Consider the following 19,364-nt stretch of genomic DNA (forward strand, 5'->3'; position numbering starts at 1 on the left):
TAATAATAATAATAATAATAATAATAATAATAATAATAATAATAATAATAAAATGAACATTTGAATATAGAAAAAAACTATTTTTGTAGGTACTTTTTCTAGCACTTTTTCGTGAATTTTTGCTATTTTTAACCTGTTTTTTGAGATTAGGAAATTCCTGTGATGTGACATCGGATTCGTGATAAGGAGGCAAAAATACTACGGATAACATATGTAGCATGAAAAGTACAGACTTTTTTTTTGTGTAGCTGTGCTATTTAAGGTGTTTCTCGTGAAAAAAATAAGTTTATATTCATATTTGGCTACTCCAAAACAAAGAAATTTAGAAAAAATGTACACAAATTTTTTTTTAAAGCTCGTAACTTTTTAGAACAACAAAATTTTTCATCAAACACAGATCCCAATCTACAAATCAGTTTTAATTTAACTCAAATATGTCTCTGAAGTACAGCCTTTCTGTTTCTGAACACCCATATAATTAAATTAAACTAAAATTATTTTTGAACTTAAATCGATTCGAAATATCGAAACACTTATGTTAAGAAATTATAAACTTAAAAAAAAATAGATAAAAGTAAATCCATATAATCCCTAAAAAAGTTGTTTACTGATCTCGAAAACATAGAAAAAATTTACAAAACTGGTAAAAACTGTACATCTTAAAAAAAGTAGTAATTTTTAAAATTATATTATGTACAGGATGTTTAACGGAAGTTTTGGAATATTAGTGACAACTGTAAAAAATACCTGTTTTTTCACTTATGTGTTTCTAAAAAAATAAACCAAAATTAAATTTTAATTCTAATAATTCTTTTAGTACTACTCTGGTAATATTCGACAGCAACAGCATGTGATAGAAAAAAAGACCTGCAATTTTTACTATTTTTTTTCTTTTTTAGTTAATGTAACCAATATAATCTTCACAGAAGCAAAGAATTAGAAACCAAAGTCAAATAAAAAAGAAAACAGAATCGTCACTGGAACTCCCAAAACTCCTTAAGAAAGCAAATAAAAGATGAAACTAAAAGTAAGAGACAAAATAATTTCCTTAAACAACTAAACGAAAAACAAATAACTATTTACTAAAACAAAAAAGATTTCTTCAAACTTGAAGAAATCTTCACTTGTTTCGCGGGTGTCGGCCCATGAGGAGTTGAATGTACCTGAATGTCAGGATTCAACCTTTGCGTGGTTATTAGCCTGTCGAGGAACGATTCCTCTGAAGAATCACTTTGTCTCCTTTTATTCGGAGAGGACGGGTATACCCTAGGGCACCGTCTTTGGTCCTCTTCGAACAAATCGGGATTGCGAGGAGAAAAGTTTTGTGACGATGTAGATGGCATTTGGTCCTCACACTGAGACGGGATATCAGACCAAAGATTATGACGGGAGGTGGAAGGTACCGATATATCGAAATTTAATATATGCTGAGTGTTCACTTGTCTCTTCATTATACCTTTACCTTTTACTGTATTGTCGGGAAAAACTGGTGATAGCGAACTGCAGTTTTCTTTGTTGTGTTGATATGTGCTGTGTAATATTTCCGAAGGTTCCCTTTGTGGGAATCCTGCGTTAGATGGCAACTTGGTGACTTTCACCACTATTTTGTTCTTTGTGTTGTTATTAAATATTTTACCTTTAGACGATTTGTCTGACAGCTTTATCTGTTTGGCTTTTGATGGACCAGAATTACCCTGAAATTAAATATTATGTATGTACAATTTATTTTCTTGGAAAAAAACGTTAAAAATTTTCATAGCTTACAAAAAAAATTCTGATGTCTAGAACTTATAGTAGAGTCCCAAAATTGTAGGCAGTGATTCATTCTCGCTATGTAGATCAATGCGAACATCAAGCAGGTAAGTACTTTTCATATATTCAGCAATTCTGCCCTCACGATAAATACGGCCTCCTACTTTTTTTTGTTCTTTTTATTATGTGACATAGCCAGTGATTTTGCTATCGGGACAAATAGCTCCTGCGAAAAGTCTACTTACGTACGAGTCCTAACAAATTTGCATGGCTCATTATTTATTATAAATTTAACGAAATCTTTAAAGAGCTTTTCCAAATTCACTCCAATCATACAAATAATGATTGTCACAAATCCAGTAATCACGCTGATTGACATATTTACACTCACCGGCAAAAAAACCGGCCACCCTAAAATATTTCACAAAAGTCCCCTTATCTGCTTAATTCATAAGTTAGTTAGTAACCTAAGCTAGTTCTTTTTCATTATCAATACTTTGAGATGATTGTTCCACATCTACGTAAGCCTAATTTTACAAGATAAAATTTCTCTTTCAACGACATTTTTTATCATTAATGTCTTCTAACAGGCAAGTAGGCTTATGTACAGGGTGGTTGATTTTCAATAGTTTTGTAGGGTACAGCAAAAACGGTGGTAGATACAGAAAAATCTCATATCGACGTCCTGTCCTCTTTTTTGAGTTTACTTCGCTGGTACCAAAAGATTTTGGCTAACTTGATTAGTTTTAGATATACACGGTTTTTTTGAAAAATGGCCCATTTACCTCTCTATCTCAGTTGTCATTCAATTTAGAAGAAAAAAGTATGAACATTAATTGTTTTATTTTTTATTAGGAAGCCAGTGGCGTACTCAGATTTTTTACAAATCGCACAGTTTTTCCAATATTACATGAACACAGGGTTTTTTAAATAGAACACCCTGCATTTGGCCATCCCGTTGAATAGCATTTTTTTACCTTTTCAGCCATATGTAATAATATATGTTTTATTTGCCTAAATAAAGAAAAATGAAAAAAAAATTTATAGATATTTTTTCAGACTGATTGAAAGCTTGTTAAACGTCTATTACTTGGTTTCATTAATTTTGAAAAGTATAAAAATGGTGTACAAAAATCTTCACAAAGTTCAAATGTCGGAGTGTTACATTGAAAGTGACACAGCTTTAAACTTACATTTGGAGAGATACCCAAAGCGTCATCAGCCAGAAAAGAAAATTTTTATTATTTTAACAAATTTTTTCAGATTGTTGTTTATAGTTATTTAATACCTGTCAGCTTTTTTATTTTTTTAAAGAACGCAATATTTAGGGAGATAGAACTACCTTCTTAAAAACAAAAAAAGGAAAAGCTTTTGAGACAAATGCCTTCACAGTACTAAAGACAATAGTTCGACTTATCGCTAGTAAAAATTTGGAATTTTTTTATCAATGAACAAAAAAATTACGATGAGTTCTATAGTTCAAAAGTAATAAAGAATTCCCTGACTTTTCCAGGCTTTCCTTGACTAAAAAAAAATCCATGTCACGTGTAGTTCATTTTTACATATTAATTGGTGTTTATGCATTAAACTTTTTCTCAACTGGACTCCATAATCTTCTTTTTAAACCCAAAGAACCAAGAGGTTCTTGAAAGAGAAAACTATTTGTGGTGTTTGAAACCTTTATAAGAAGGTTTCAAACACCACAAATAGTTTTCTCTTTCAAGAACCTAGGGCCGGCTTTCACAAAATTTCCAGTTGCAAACATCAAATTCCCTGACTTTCATGAATATTTTTAGAATTCCCTGACTATTCCCTGTTTTTTATGAAGAATAATGAATTCTCTGACTTTTCGCGATATTCCCGGTTTTCCTAGCCGCTACGAACCCTGTATAAGAGGCCCAAAAACTTCCAAATGTTATCAAATAAAAAATAGTTGTCATTAACGCCCGAAAGAGGAAAAAATACATCAATTTTGTAGTTGTGAGTTTCAAAAAATACTGTAACATCAAAATTTGTAGATTGAAAGCAAAAGTCCACACCTTAAAAATAATTCAAAATCAATATTTGAGTTATTTACAAAATTCAAAAAATTTTCACCAACTTTGAGGACATCTAGCAGCCAAACGAATCGATTTCGGATATAGGTGAATTAGCCTAAATCTGCCTATTATGAGTCCACGAATCTGTGGTATTCTGTTGTACACATTATTCTCGAACTGCTCTATTTAACACTAACCTAACCTAACTTTGTGCCCCGTAAATATCAGTTTTCATCCATCTCCCTCTCTCGCAGACAGCTCCGCTCTGTATGACATTGTCAGTTGTTGAACCTAAATGACTCAAATATGAGACTTGCTCGAGAGTTTTCTACTTGAACACCGCACTTGAGATAACTACCTTAAATAAATATTACGAGAAAAAAGTTAAATCTTGGTTAAAATTTCTGGGATACCCTGTACTTCCATCTATAAGTAGCATTTCATAGTAAAAATAAAAGATTATTTCAATTACCTGTTGTGCATTCATCGCCCGCACCCTCTCCAATTTCTCCGCAAGGGTATCCTCCGACGGAGCCGTATAATCCTTTAGATGTTCGTGGAACCGATCCTTACTCAACAACTTTACACTGTAGGTGTCATTGGACAGCTCTCCCCGTTTGGCGCCACATATCTCGATGTTGTTGGTATTCGCCAACTGCAACGAGGATATAAAGTACCTCACGACTTCCGCCGAACTCTTGCCCTGCACGACGTTGCGGAACAGTTTACTTTCATTGATCTCCATTCCGTCTATTATTCGAGAACCGTACTCGTGTATATCAAAGTCGTGTTCTTTCAGATTTTTGAGGATGGGATTGATTGTGTTACGCCATTCCTCGACTCTTGCCTGAGCCTCTTCCCACTCTTTTTCCATGATATCTATTTCGGTAGGTACGGAAGGTAACGACTGCTGCTCTGAAACACTATTTAGACTTTGATTTTCTTGCAACAAAGTGGACAACCTCTCGAATTCTTCTTCCAATGAAAGTTCTTCTTCAACGTTAGGCTGATTATCTGTTTCTTCATTACTTTGCGTAGGTAAACTTATGGGCTCAATAAACCCAGAATCGTTACGCGAACCATCAGGCAAAGGCTGACAATATGAATGATCCGAAATGATGGATCTAGTATCATCGAGGTCATCGCAATCATTTTTATCGCCGTTATGGACGGTGTCTATATTTTCTGCGTCAGAATCGTATTCGACGCTTGGGACTTTGCCTGAAAATAAATGACAAAGAATGAATTGAGATGTTTTTATTTGGCACTTAAATTATACCGGGTTTCTGGAAACTATTAAGAAAATGGTAAAAGTTTCTACGATATTTTGCCGTAATTTTGTTCCAGTCCATCGGTTTTTTTCAAATTTAACATACTTATTGGTAATAAATTGTACCTATAAAAAAATTCGTCAAAATTCTATTGGACCAAATTTCTTACTGTCAAAAAAATATATCAAAATTTTTTTTATTTACAATTCTATATTAAAGATCACTAAAAATTTTTAAAAATCCCTTTGACTTGAACTGATAATAGAAACATTTAGTATTTTAAAACATAAAGGGTTAGTTATTGACTCTGAAGGGCCCTCTTACCCTTTTTATAGGATTTTGTAATGATTGAATTTAATACTAAAATAAATAAATAAAACGTCATGATCGTATTTTTTTTTCAATAAGAAACATAGTCTTACAATTAGGATCTTAATTTTGATTTTGTTTGTAAGTTTGTTGACAATAAGTGTACAAATTTGAACAAAATTGTTTACTGAAAAATAAAGTTGTAGCAAAAACAAAAGAATAACTTTTAAGTAACTTTGTTAATATAGAATTTTCAAAAATTTATAAGACACTGTTTTCATAAGTAGAATCACCCTATATATGTATTTGTCAACACTCACCCTCTCCCTCTTCAGATTGATAATTTTCTGAGAAAAATTTTTCAAACTTCAGTAATTTCGTAGGTTTAATTTTACTTCGCAGTAACACCTCTATCTGTTTTTGGGACAGTTTTCTTCTTTTAGGTGGGGATTCGTCATTTTCAGGTTCTTTCTATTTATAAAGAAAAATGTTACAATAAATGTGAATTCAACCTCAAATAAGGAATTATTACATTTTACAATTTCAAAGATTATGTATCATAAGATTCAAGAAATATTTTTCTCATATCTCTTTAAAGTATTAATGGTCGCATCTATATTTCTTATTTGTTGTACAGAGTGATTCACTATATTTTGACCCCCCCCCCATTAACTTTTTTGTTTTTAGAGTTATAAAAAATGTGAAATACAAAAGTTGCACGCTTTTTATGAATTTTTCGAAAATGATAGAAAAACAAATGAAGTCCAAACAAAATAGCCGCGGATGTTAGCTTTGTTAATTTAAATGGAACACCATGTATATTTTTACATATTTGGACAAAACGTTCTCTGTCGAGCGTAGTCATATGATCTCTTTAACGATAAGCGAGATACTATTAAAAAAAAGAAAAGAAGGTTTTTTTATTAAGAAAATAAGATATTTTGTAATTGTTAGACCTCTTTCAGGCATTTCTGTCTTTTTTCCAATTACGTAAGGATTTACAGATTTAGTTGTAATATATTTTGACATATCGGACATTGATATGGTCCAAAATGCATATTGTAACTAAATCCTCCTGGGCGGAGGTGAAATTGTCAACCGTTAATGCTTGCTAAAGGAAGCTATGGCCTCAGTGTGTTCAGGAAAGTGCAGTAGAACCAGATTTACAGAGATAAATTGAAAAAATTATAGTAGACAAGTAGACAAGTGGAAAGGGAAGGTTTCGAAAATATAGAGGCCGAAGATGTGGAAGAATTGACCCAAAATGAAGACAACAGCTTCACTTATACAGAACTTGAAGAACCAACCCAAGAAGACTTCGTTTTAAGTTAAGAGAAAATGAAGAAGAGTCCAGTGTTATGAATCCATTAACAACAAAAAGTGTACAAGGAGTGTTAGACAAGATGTCGCAGTTAAAACGTTAGATCATTGAGATAGATCCAGATATGCAGAGGAGTATGGTTATTAGCAGAGGATTTGATAACCTCTTTTCACCATACAAAGAACTTTTAAAAGAATTGAAAAACCATCAAATTCAGAAAACAATGACAGACTTTTTCCAGAAGAGGTCTATCCCAGAATCTGTACCACCAAGTACACAGAATTAAGTTTGTAAGTGTTTAAGTGTTTCTGTTTCCGAAAACTCATTTGCCTTGTGTTTTAAAATCGATTCAATGTATGCTAACCTTAAACAATTATGAAATTCAAAATTCATATGCATGCGGAAACACATAAATGTACTATCTTTGATTTTGTTCCATACAATAAATATACATAAATATACAGGCTGTCTACTATAAGAGAGCCTCTCCTATGTATCTCGCTTAATATATGCTTTATGCTCGTAAAAACAAATTTGAGATCCATGGCCAACTTTGTTAGAAATTATAAAAAAACCGAAAAAGTGCAGAAAGTTTAGGATCGTCTTAACTTTTTTATTTTAAGAGATAGAGAAAACTTATTTTAAAAAAATTTCATGGCAAAATTGATATCTTTCATCTGGTATAAACAGATTTTGGAACTATCGTCTGTAAATTGCAGCGTCCTCTATGCGGGCAAAAAAAAATTGTCATCGAAGTAGGCTATGTCCACAAAATAATTGCTTGTTCTTTCCTCTTTCATGCGATATACTAGATGTCGATATAAAAAAATATTAAAATGTTCGTGTTGCTTATGTTAATGTAAAAATTTGTGTTAAACATAATAACTACAAAAGAATTAATAAATATAATGTACTTCTTTTAAGCAAAATACAGATTTTACTTTATTATAATATTGGTTTTTGCATTAGAAAGAATTAAGCCTTCAACATTGTTCTTTTACAGAGAAAGTAGCTTACGCTAAATCTCGCAAGCTGTGAAAACAAATGTATTACCCCTTTGACCCTAGTAATATCATCATTTGGCAAACTGTTTATTGTTATAGTTTATACGTAACTGTTGGCTTGAAAACTGTTACAGTTCATTGTATTTGAAAAACTATCATTTTGAAGGTGTTATAAAATAAAAATAGTGTGTCATTTGAGGAAGAGGAAAGCTCTAATTCTGTAAGTAGTTTATTTATTATTTTTTTATATTTGACATATATTTGACATGTTTAAAACAATTTCTACATTAACATAAGCAACACAAAAATTTTTATATTTTTTATATCAAAATTATAAAAAATGTAATAAATATAAAAGATAAAGGCGACATGTAGTTTAATGCATCAAAGTGGAACAAAACAAGCAATTATTTTGTGGCCAGAGCCTACTTCGATGATAATTTTTTTTGCCCGTGTAGGGGGCGCAGCAATTTACAAACGATAGTTCCAAAATCTGTTTATACCAGGTGAAAGATATAAATTTTGCCATGAAATTTTATTAAAATAAGTTTACTCTATCTCTTAAAATAAAAAAGTTAGACGACCCTAAACTTTCGGCACTTTTCCGGTTTTTTTTATAATTTCTAACAAAGTTGGCCATGGATCTCAAATTTGTTTTTACGAGCATAAAGGCCTCAAAAAATGCATCAAAAAAACATAAAGATTTTTGACATGTGTCATATATTAAGCGAGATACATAGGAGTGGCCTTCTTATAGTAGACAGCCTATATAAATAACTGAAGTAGACAGCCTATATAAATAACTGAAATATGTTTCTGATATTTAATTATGTTTTAAACACTAACATAATGACTTGCGCATCGCGGATTTGCGCTGGAATCTTCTCGAACCTATCCCCAGTGAACGGCAAGGTTTTCCTTTATCTTCAATTCTGTTTTTTTGGATTTGCAGAGTTTTGAATCAAGGCAACTGCAATGCAACAAAAAATATACTTACATTAATTTGATGTTTCTTCCTGGATTCTCCACTTTTAACAGCTTTAGGAACTTTTGTGAACTCTGAAGGCTTCTTAATAACTCCCTCAACTGTCTTGTCAATATCTCCCTTTTCTGTAACGTGGTCAGTGCTAAGACCAATTAAAGCATCTGCGATTGGCGGTGTAAGACAATAATCGTGATCACTGACAATACTTCTAGTGTCGAAATTATCGTCATCAGCTGTACCGGCGGTCGCAGCGGGATTAACACCATCAGCGCCATTACTATCAACAGTGACAGTAACGTTGTTAGCGGGATTAATATTGTTAGTGCAGTTACTATTACCATCGGCAGTAATGTTGTTAATGGGAATAACATTGTCTGTGCAATTAGTATTATCATCTTCAGTAACACTGTTAGCACTTATATTGTCTTTGTTCACATCGGCATCGGCAGCGGTACCATCTGTATTAATATCTGTGTTGGCATTATCACTAGAATGATTCTCACTTCCTGCTGCATTTTCCTCGTTAACGGTCTCTACATTGTCGCTTTCGCTTCCAGAACTGCAATCGTAATATCCAGAGTCTTGACGCAACTTTGTGTTGATTATGTCACCGGATAATTTTTCCAACCGTACGAACAGGTCCGATTTCGTGAATTCCTTGTCGCAACTGAATGTAAGTTCGAACAAACTATCTTCATCCGAATTGTCCAGAATTTCTATTTTATCGTTAGTTTTATGTGAGCTGCTGTCTTTAACGGAAGATCTGTCTATCTTGTTTTTGCCGTACATGTGAGTAAGTAACTCTAGTTGTTTACGGAAGTCTTCGAAAGTGTTCAGAGGCATGTTCTGCCATTTTTTAGCCTCTTCTTTGAAAAACTGGTTGCGGTATTCGATGTAATCATTTTTGTATTGTTCGAAAGGTGTATCGAATGGTAATTTACGATTGCTCAAAAACTTCATTTTGCCGTTCACTGTTAACTTTAACTTCGCTATTAAATTGTTGTTATCCGGTAACAATCCCTCATCATTATATTCGATCAAATGGAAGATGTGATGCCAGCCAGGTACTCGGCTGTATTTAGTATTAAATTCTCCATCTTCGAGATCCAATATATCGAAATCTGCAAATCGGAGAATAGGATAGTTTTTTAATCTATATGTTCTTATCATTTGCTTATAAACGGCATAAGGAATTTTTAACTGTTCTTTTACTTCCAATTCTATATCCCTCCATATCTGTACCGACTTATTTTCCTCCTCCATTTGATTTGATACAATTCTGTCTTCAGTTTCAAATAGTCTCCCATCTCCATTTATTAAATAATCAGTAGTAATTTCGTTGATTTCACTTCTGGTAAGATTTACAACACATGCCTCCTCATTTTCCTCTTGTAATAACTTGAAATTCTTCTTTCTCAAATATTTGTTTCTTCGCTCCTCAAGCTTTTCAACTACTTCCTTATTTATTGGAATGCCCCTACAAATAAATATTTGATCAGTAATTGGACAAATAACATATTACAACATTTTATACTTCTCTTTTTGATGTTCGCAGTCATATCTGATGAGCCTTGTGTGAAATTCAAGAAGTTCCTTAAATAACAAATCAATTTTCTTCCCATACAGCTCTGCACAACTTTGTAGAAATAATGCCGATTCAGCAAAGTTTATTTTGAAAATACCATTTGCCAAGTATTTCTCTTGTTCAGATAACTTTTCATGAAACAAATCTATGGCCTAAAAGATTTACTTAGTCACGTTAAGTATGTAAATGTGTCGTGTCAAATTCTTACCTCGTTTAGCTGATTATCAAAAGGAGGTTTCTTACATAGATAGTTTATGTGCTTTATTACTTTTCCTACAGGAGTTCGGTAATCACATTCGTCCTCATCCATTTTTTTAAATATGATATAAAACCTTTCTATTTAACCTCACCTAAAAATATAGTTCACGATCATTTTTTATTATTTAAATACAAATAGTATTATTACAGTTATATATTTATAATTATAAAACTGATTAATGATGCTGGATTTTTAGTAAAAACAATGAATTTTCTCCTAAAATATCTACACTTTGCCATTTTATTTATATTACTGTATTTTTTTGATTTATTAGTCTTATCTGTTTTATATCTATCTTTTTCTATTTTCCATGTTACAAAGAGACAGACATAGCGAAAGAATACATCAAAATACGCGTCCTATCTATGCTCATGCGCAGACACAGGTCTCCTTAAAAGCTTTCAGAGAGAATTTTGGAGCTTTTTAAAGAGTGGTTTACACATTTTTACATATATATTAATAAATATCCACTAAATAAACTAAATATTAAATTTTAAATTAATGGAGTTTTCAATAAGCTTGAAATCAAAATATACAAAAGCCCTTTTACAGTATAAAATACTTGTTGTTTTGAATTTTGGCGTTCAACAGAGAGCTTCTAATTTCGTCACTTCGCTTCGACGTTTCGACCTTGGAAATGAAAAGAGAAACAAGAGAATGCGAACTGCGAAGCTATTAAGCGAAAGCTTCCGCAGCTGATGTTTCACAAATAAAAACAGCATAGTTATTAGTTCAAGTATGACAGAAGAGATCAACTAACTGATCAACAGAAACACAAAATAGAACCAAACAGATCAGCCCGGTGGAAATCTCGGTCTCGTCATAGACGTAGTGTTGAATTCGCGTAGTTAATTTTTGGTGATTGCTAATGTAATCCGTAGTGACACAGTGACTAAATAAGAAATAATTGTGCATAACTGTAAAAATGGGTGCTGGTTATAAGTGCATGAAATATTTATTTATTGTCCTCAACATAATATTTCTGGTAAGGACATTAAAACAGAAGCCATTTTGTCTTTAATATTGTATTAAATCAATAATTTCCAATTGCGTGCTATTTTTATATACTTTTGTGTGGGCAGAAATAGTGAAAAAATACTTGTGCCAAATCTGGATTTTTAAATAATGAAATTACCAAATAAATTGCTTATAATTTCATCCAACCCCACTCCATTGTTAAATTATACGCCAACTTAGGTATTTTTGTTTATGTAATTTTATGGCGTCATGAATTAATCCGGAGTCCCGGAGTTTGTTTATAAAGCAGCTGGACACCCCTGAATATTTAGTGTGATAAATATTGATATGATAAATTAATTAAAAAAAAAATGAATAATTATGTAGATTCTAAATATAGAGTTTTATTATTAGAATCAAAATAAGTCGCATATTTTGACAAAACTGATATGTATATTTATAGGTTATGATCATCGCATTCAAAGAAAAATATGAAAATATACGAAATAATAAATAGTTAACTTACGTAGAAAATTATTTTCACTGAATTTGCAAATTTTACTCACTTTTCTTCAAAATAATAGCATAATAATAGACACATTATAATGCTAGTTGTTTAATATGGTTTTTGTACTACATCATAATTCTTAATATACAGAGAGTGATCAATAAATAATAAAAATAAAATAATTTGTAAATTTGGAAAGAAAATTTCAAGTAACAATTTGTAGTAAAAATGGATTAAGTAGATTTTAAAAAACTCATTTAAGTAATAATATTAAACTCTAATAGGCATTCTGCATATAAGAATTGGTGCACATATAGTAAAATGTTAAGATTAAATCGTAGGTATACTAAGTTTATCATAGACAAAATAGCTATTTCGGCTGTGGGTACATATGTACATGTTCCACAGATTTGAATACAACAGTGAAAATTTTTTTATAAACGATTTTTATTTGCTTAAAAAAACATTCTGTTATCTTTCAGCTGTTTGCTATAGCTGGAATAGGTGTTTCCATATGGATGTTTGTGGACCCAACGATTCCTTTACATTTTATGCAGAAATCTAATGATTATCTAATATCAACCATTATCATTCTCATAGCCTCCATCATTCTTTTAATTGTGGCTCTTCTGGGAATTTATAGTGTTGCCAAAGAAGCACGCAAGGCTCTTATTGCGGTAAGTACATTTACTGATTTTGATATTCTATTTGGATTTAAGTATGTAATTTGAAAAGCAGGAAAAAGATGTATCCCATATTACTTAATTCTGTTTATTATATGGGTAGGCAAAAGTGACTAATAGTACTAATAGGTTAAAAATAGACATTAATTTGTTTGCCAATAACGATAAATAAGTAGAATTTGAATCTTAATAATTCGTTATAAACCTACTTTAATAGAAAGGAAAAATGTTTATACAGGAGAACAGAGAATAACAAGAATGAAAAAAATATATCTATGACTGGAGTAAATTTGGAAGTGAAATATTATTTTTATTTATTTATTGTTAATAGGAAATTAGCAATAGGAACAGCATATTAATATGCAATAAGTATAGGTATGATTAATTTCAAACGAATTATTCATGTCTGATGTCATATCCCATATGGTGCAATTAGTTTAACCACGATTATTATTGCTTAAAATTGCAAATTGCAAATTGTGTAAAATGTCTAAAAATTTCATTTTTTATGTTATTCATTAGGAGATTTAAACAATATTTTAGGCTTTCGTAGGTTGATTTTTATAGAAAACATACCAATCTGGAAAACCTGAAATTATCAGGGAATTTTATAGATCTGGATATGTTGGGCAAATATTAGTGAATTTATAACAAAATTTTTCAAATTCCAATAGCAATCAATTTTTATACATATACAAATAGTTGCCACTGAATGTCACTTTTTTTTCATCTCATTACTTTAATCCTTAATCAACCACATTTAATTGACACTCTGCAACGGGAATCGAGGAAATTGTTAGATATAGATACATAAATGGTCAAAATTTGTTTCAAGTCGTGACAAATTGAGAACACAATTGTTTGTTGCAAATTGAGAACAATTGTTTGTTGAAAGAAAATGTTATCAATATTTTCATACCGAAAAACACATTGTTGAAACAATTGTTTGTTCTTAATTGGTCGAGATGATTTAAATGCAAAATTTACTGATATTTTAAAATTTTACACAAAATTATAATACCAATTAGTAGTTTTATGCAGCTAATTTTTTTCCAATCTTTATTTTTTTTATATTTTTCACAGACAATGTCATAAGCTGAAACTAGTAGGAAAGGAAAATAAACATTAACTAATTAAAATTAATTTATTTTTTAAAATATATTGGTTAAAGAATAAAATAAACTATCCCAATTAATAGAACATAAATATTTATGTATGAGATATACTAAAAATTTATGGATAATGATTGAAAAATTGTGACTGATATAGAACTTATATCCTTGCACTTGAATTTTTTTAGTCAAAATCTGGCACTTTTAATATCAGATATATGAATTACTCAACAATTGTAATATTCTAGCCACCTGAGTTTTTAAAAATTTCTGTTTTTCTTTTAGTCCTTTTGTCTGCTTTTAATAATCGTCGTGGCAGAAGTGGCAGCTGGCGTTTGGGGTTACATAAATCGAGACAAACTCGATGTGCATATCCGTACATATGTGCAGAAAATTGTTAGAGAAGATTACGATGTGGACGAAAATGTCAGGAGCCTGTTTGATACGATCCAGTCCAAGGTGAGTTGCTTAAAATAAATTTGATAGGTCCATCGAATTTGTTTACATAAATATTTAGTACACCCGGTCTTTGTTAATATCAATGCAAATTTAAAAGTGATGTCATTCTGGTTATAATTTTAACTTTATATTCGAATGCTGTAGCATGAATAATCGTGCAATTTAATCATTTGCAGAGGTTTATATAGCAAATCACAAAAGTATATTACTTAATAGGTTCCTCTAAAACAAAACCAGATCTTCGTAATCTAATTTTTTTTTGTAAAACCTTTGATGCAAACTTTATCCTAGATGTACTGCTGTGGCGCTCTTTCACCCATGGATTGGACTAAGGGACAGGTACTATACATGGGAATAAAAAATTCTCCTTCGATTTACAACATCCCGCAAAGTTGTTGCCGACCAGGAGTTTCGCCAAAAGAATGTGCTACTGCCACACACCTGGAAGTAGGCAGTAACCCTGACTCAAATATTATTTACGACAGAGGCTGCTACACGCTAATCATGACAAAGTTGGCCGATAACATCTGCACAATCATGATTGTCGGAGGGATCATTTTGGCTGTCCAGGTTCTAGGTTTGTTGCTTGGCTTGATCCTCTCTTGCTCTATGAATAGATCGCATCGGTATAAGGCTTAAGCTGCTCTCTATATCTTGGTTTATCGGTAGTTAAGGAACAAGATAATTATTTTCTGATTAATGATATTATACCAAAAATTATTATATATTCTACGAGAAGTCTACTATTTTCAGAGGTGTACAAAATAAGCTGTTTACAAATATCTGATGTTTGTGCCATATCTATGTCTTCGTGTTTGTGAAATTTCCTGATACGGAATATAAAAGTAATTCTAACGGCGGAATTTGCAGGTGTGGCATGGTACAAATCTTGTAAAGTACAATAATTCTGCTATAATAGTATTTTGAATACAATTTTGGTGCAATACATACAATTTTTGTATTAAAAAAATTATGCCGAGAAATGTTTTTCTTTATTCATGATTTCATTGTTTTCTAGTATCAAATGTTTCGTATTTTCGTATTTGTACCTTGCCATTTTTTCTATATTTATTATACGTTTAAGGTTTAATATTTATTATGCATTTACATGCTATTTCAAATATATGCCATCATTCAAGGGGAGATCCTTGTCCAAAACTTGGGCAAAATGTCATGAATCCGTTCTTACTTGTTATTTCTGTTGACATTTTTTGTATCTTGTTTTTTTCTCAAATCAGTAATTTGATTTTTAATGAAATTTTGATGATGGTAACCTTTTTACATTTCCTGTGATTAAGTGTTTAATAATTTAATAACAAATAATTTTCAAAGATATTAAGTACGTTACCTAATAAAATTATGTTTATCTTAATGTCATACGTTTAGCATTCATGAACAATCATTGTAAAAAAATGTCCTGCACTCTCGATGCATTATATTGCTGAATATTAAGGATTTCTGAAGATAAGGACTAACGATACTTCATAAGTAAACAGGATATAAAGTGTAACGATAATACTTAAGTGCTTATGAGACAGAATTTTTGCTTCAAAATTATCAGACTTTTAAGATTACAAATATTCCAACAGGTTAAAATATTTTATAGAAATAATATTAAGTACTACACGTGGGCGATTACAATTACGGTGAAGACAGTTGTATAAATAGACGTGAACAAATTGGTGAAGAGATTCGAAAAGTTTCCTTCTTTAAGTGTGTCGATATAAATTCTACGTCTTCGATGCTAACTTTGACTACCTCGGATAATGAAAAGTATGAAGAGGATTATATAAACATTTCTAGTGATGATACCCCAAGAAAGAAAAAACTAAAGTATGAACTTGGACAACTTTCCTTCATTTCCAAAAACAAAAATATATCCCGCTTTTAGCAAAATAAATGTCGTTTAAAAAAGAAAATTGACAATTTGAGAAGTATCCTTGACAAACTCTATGAGGAAAAATTGCTGAATGATGAAATTACATTTTAAACGTATTTGGAAAACAATTAGCCTATGTCAGATTTATTTTTAAGAAATGTGTCTACAAACACGGGTCAACTCCAAGAGGTTATTTCCCTGTACTTCGAACTTTTGCCCTGATGCTGAGTTATTATTCACCAAAAGCTTACAAACGTGTAAGAGACACATTTGCCATGCACTTACCTCATCCCGGGACAATAAGGAAATGGTATCAAACGGTAAATGGAAATCCTGGTTTCACAAAAGAATATTTTCAAATACTTAAAACCAAATCTACCCCACGTTGGGCGCCAATTGTACTTCCTTAAACCTATGGGTTTAGGTTTACAGTAAGAAAGTCGGTGGAGGTACAGAAAGAACTGATACGTCTTGATCATAACAATATTTATTACTCGATACCAATGACAGTTGACAATAATTAATAGCCTAACAGCTTACAAACGATTTCTAAATTTAAGAACTATGTGATGGCGCTCAGTGTCTCCAAACGGGAATGTGGAAATTCGCGGATAGAGATACGGTAGCAGATATCTGACCTTAGATCCTTCAATTTACTTTTGCAGGCAGTTATCTAGGGTACAGGCGGGCTGGTGACAAGGGGAATACGGTTAACTCTGTTGTGCTTCCCTGGATGATCTGGAATGCAGTGGCGGCTCATGAAGGAGGACTCTGGGGACTCCGCCCCCCCCTCCAGATATTTTCAAACTGTAAACTTAAAATAATTTATTTATTTAAATCAATAAAAAATCTAAATAGCGTGCATTCAATATGTCTTGGATTTAGGTTGGTTGCATAAAGTGCATGTACACCATGAACGTGGCTTAGCTTAATGCCATCTGCCATCTATGATTGTACCAAAGAGTTATCTTTGACCGCGCTATCCCCATTTCATCGCGGATGCTGAAATCTGAGTCCATCGTGCAAGCATATTTCTACATATGATGTGACAAATTGGCACGTGGAGGGGATAGGTGACGATAGGCTCGCACGCTTTGTTTTGGACTTCATGTGACGGTAACCCGTTTCACTGAAGTGTGTTTATACGTGTTTTGTTTTTGCTTTGGCGCTTTTTAAGAAATTATATTTTATAAGTTTAAATTTAAAATGAGGGTTTGTGAAATAAAAAAACTTGTTATTAGTAATTTAATTTTAGAAGAAAAAGTCGAATTGAAAAATAACGGACATCCAACGCCAGTGTTGAATTTAGTTCAGGTGCAGAAAGAGTGCAAAAGTAGGCCGGCTTTTATTTGAAAATTTGATAAAAACATTTATGATAAGACCCTGTGGTTATGTGGTTGCGACGAAACAAATAGATTTTTTTGTTTTGTATATTTATTGTTTGGAGGAGGCGAAGGAAACTGGACGAAAACTGGAGTTTCCGACTTGAAACATTTACCGGACAAAATTAAGAAACATGAAAATTCTTCCTAAACACAAAAATAACTTGGTGAGTTTTCTACTTTTAGGAAGAGTAAATATTGCTTCTTGTTTAAGTAGTGCTTATGCCGAACAAATAAATAGTCATAACGAAACAGTTAAGAAAAATCGATTGCATCTTTAAAAAATTATAGATATCTTAAAACTATATGGTACATGTAACCTTCCTCTTGGTGGACATAGTGAAAAAAGTGACTCGGTAAACAAAGGGGCATTTTTAGAACTGATAGACTATAGTGCAAAAATTGATCCTGTTTTAGATAAACATTTTAGTGATGCCCATGTTTTTAAAGGAACTTCCAAAAACTATACAGAATGAACTATTACAGTGCATGTTTGAAGTATGTAGAGAATATATTTTGCAAGAAATTGTAGGCAGCTCTTTTCTTGCAATTATGTGTGATGACACAACCAATATTTCAACACAAATTCAAATGGTTTTAATGTTTCACTATGAATTGTATGACAGAAGGACAAGATGCAGATTGGTTATCGGAATGTATTTTATGGCAACTGGAACCAGTATTACAAAACTGTCCAAATAAATTAATTGCCAAAACTTATAACGGAGCAGCTGTCATGCGAGGCCATTTAGGAGGTGTCAATGTGAAAATCAGGGAAAAATACCCATTTTCCGTACTGCTATGCTCATCAACTTAATAAATTATTAGAACAGGCAGTTTCAAGTAGTAGTAGTATATAAATTCTCCTGATCGTACAGCAGCCTTAAAAGATGTTTGTGACAAAAGAATACCCAGATCGTCACAGACGCGTTGGAACACAAAATCTCAAACAGTCCAAACCATTTTTACCTACAAAGATAATATTTTCACGTGCTTTACGAATATTCAAATAGGACAACCAAAAAAATATAATTCGACAACAATTACACAAGCTGATTGCTAAATAGCTCGAAGATGAATGTTTTTTGTTTTGGTTACATTTTTTTGCTCAAGTTATGCCGCATGTGGATATTTTGTACAACCAGTTACAAAAAATTGAAACAGATCCAGCAAAAATACAAATAGCAATCGAATATTTTGAAAAATCAATTGGAAACATTCGAAATAGTTTGCCTCCTGTTGAAGATGCTCCACGTGATGAAACAGCAATCAATATAAGAAAAAGAAGAAGAAATAATGAAGATTTAAATTTATCTGCGAGAGAAGTCTGTGATATCATCACTATTCAAATTAAAGAGCGCACATTTAAAGATCACCTTTCAGGGGCAAAACTGTTTTTAAAGGAAAACTGTGCAGAATATCAAAAAGCACTCCCACTAAATGATATAGAACAGTTTTGCAGAGCCTATTCAATGATCGATAAAGAACTTTTAAAAACAGAATTAAATATATTTTATTCTAGACCAGAAATAATCGATAATCCAAGAACTTCTGGTTGGTTAACAACATTAAATGTCATCCTATCGTTAGGTGTAGAAGCAGTTTTTAAGGAAATTACTCAAGCTTTACAAATATTAGTGATGATACCAATGACAACAGCAGAACCAGAAAGGTGGTTTTCAAAACTAAATCTGATTAAAACTTTTTTGAGAAATACTATGTGTGAAGATCGTCTAAGTGCGTTAGGAATGTTGTCTATTGAGAACTCTGTGGTTAAAAATATTCCAGACTTTAACGAAAAGGTGACAGAAGACAGAAGTTCATTGCGGACAAAAGCAGGAGAATGGATGGAACTTTAA

General features: G+C 31.8%; 3 protein-coding genes across 4 annotated transcripts; 2 read left to right on the forward strand and 1 right to left on the reverse strand.

Moving 5' to 3' along the window:
- Positions 1 to 177: 177 nt before the first annotated feature.
- Positions 178 to 12,048, reverse strand: LOC108911323. Of its 2 annotated transcripts, none has more exons than XM_018716233.2 (7): positions 12,009 to 12,048; positions 10,475 to 10,616; positions 10,216 to 10,418; positions 8,694 to 10,158; positions 5,692 to 5,842; positions 4,264 to 5,012; positions 178 to 1,694 (listed from the first exon to the last, which is right to left on the reverse strand). In XM_018716233.2, exons 2-7 carry the CDS (start codon positions 10,574 to 10,576, stop codon positions 1,083 to 1,085), a joined length of 3,282 nt encoding a protein of 1,093 aa, XP_018571749.1. In that variant the 5' UTR covers positions 10,577 to 10,616; positions 12,009 to 12,048; the 3' UTR covers positions 178 to 1,082. The 2 variants fall into 2 exon arrangements, with proteins under 2 accessions (XP_018571749.1, XP_018571748.1); XM_018716232.2 differs by lacking the exon at positions 12,009 to 12,048 and adding an exon at positions 10,673 to 10,759.
- LOC108911324 (CD81 antigen) lies at positions 11,191 to 17,339 on the forward strand. The gene is made up of 4 exons (XM_018716234.2): positions 11,191 to 11,510; positions 12,473 to 12,667; positions 14,071 to 14,244; positions 14,536 to 17,339. Exons 1-4 carry the CDS (start codon positions 11,451 to 11,453, stop codon positions 14,881 to 14,883), a joined length of 777 nt encoding a protein of 258 aa, XP_018571750.1. The 5' UTR covers positions 11,191 to 11,450; the 3' UTR covers positions 14,884 to 17,339.
- On the forward strand, positions 16,538 to 19,364 carry LOC108911305. Its single transcript, XM_018716209.1, has 2 exons — positions 16,538 to 16,554; positions 18,734 to 19,364. Exons 1-2 carry the CDS (start codon positions 16,538 to 16,540, stop codon positions 19,362 to 19,364), a joined length of 648 nt encoding a protein of 215 aa, XP_018571725.1.

The sequence above is a fragment of the Anoplophora glabripennis genome, unplaced genomic scaffold (genome assembly GCF_000390285.2).
Source record: "Anoplophora glabripennis isolate ALB-LARVAE unplaced genomic scaffold, Agla_2.0 scaffold519, whole genome shotgun sequence".
In the NCBI taxonomy this organism is placed as follows: domain Eukaryota; kingdom Metazoa; phylum Arthropoda; class Insecta; order Coleoptera; family Cerambycidae; genus Anoplophora; species Anoplophora glabripennis.

Bases quoted from the DNA above. Each gene is read 5' to 3' on its own strand.
- LOC108911324 (XM_018716234.2), top strand. From the start codon at position 11,451: ATGGGTGCTGGTTATAAGTGCATGAAATATTTATTTATTGTCCTCAAC. The intron at 11,511-12,472 runs GTAAGGACATTA...GTTATCTTTCAG, and splicing joins TCCTCAACATAATATTTCTG to CTGTTTGCTATAGCTGGAAT. The intron at 12,668-14,070 runs GTAAGTACATTT...TTTTTCTTTTAG, and splicing joins CACGCAAGGCTCTTATTGCG to TCCTTTTGTCTGCTTTTAAT.
- LOC108911323 (XM_018716233.2), bottom strand. From the start codon at position 10,576: ATGGATGAGGACGAATGTGATTACCGAACTCCTGTAGGAAAAGTAATA. The intron at 10,419-10,474 runs GTAAGAATTTGA...TAAATCTTTTAG, and splicing joins TTGATAATCAGCTAAACGAG to GCCATAGATTTGTTTCATGA. The intron at 5,843-8,693 runs GTAAGTATATTT...CTTTATAAATAG, and splicing joins GGAAGAAACATCAAATTAAT to AAAGAACCTGAAAATGACGA.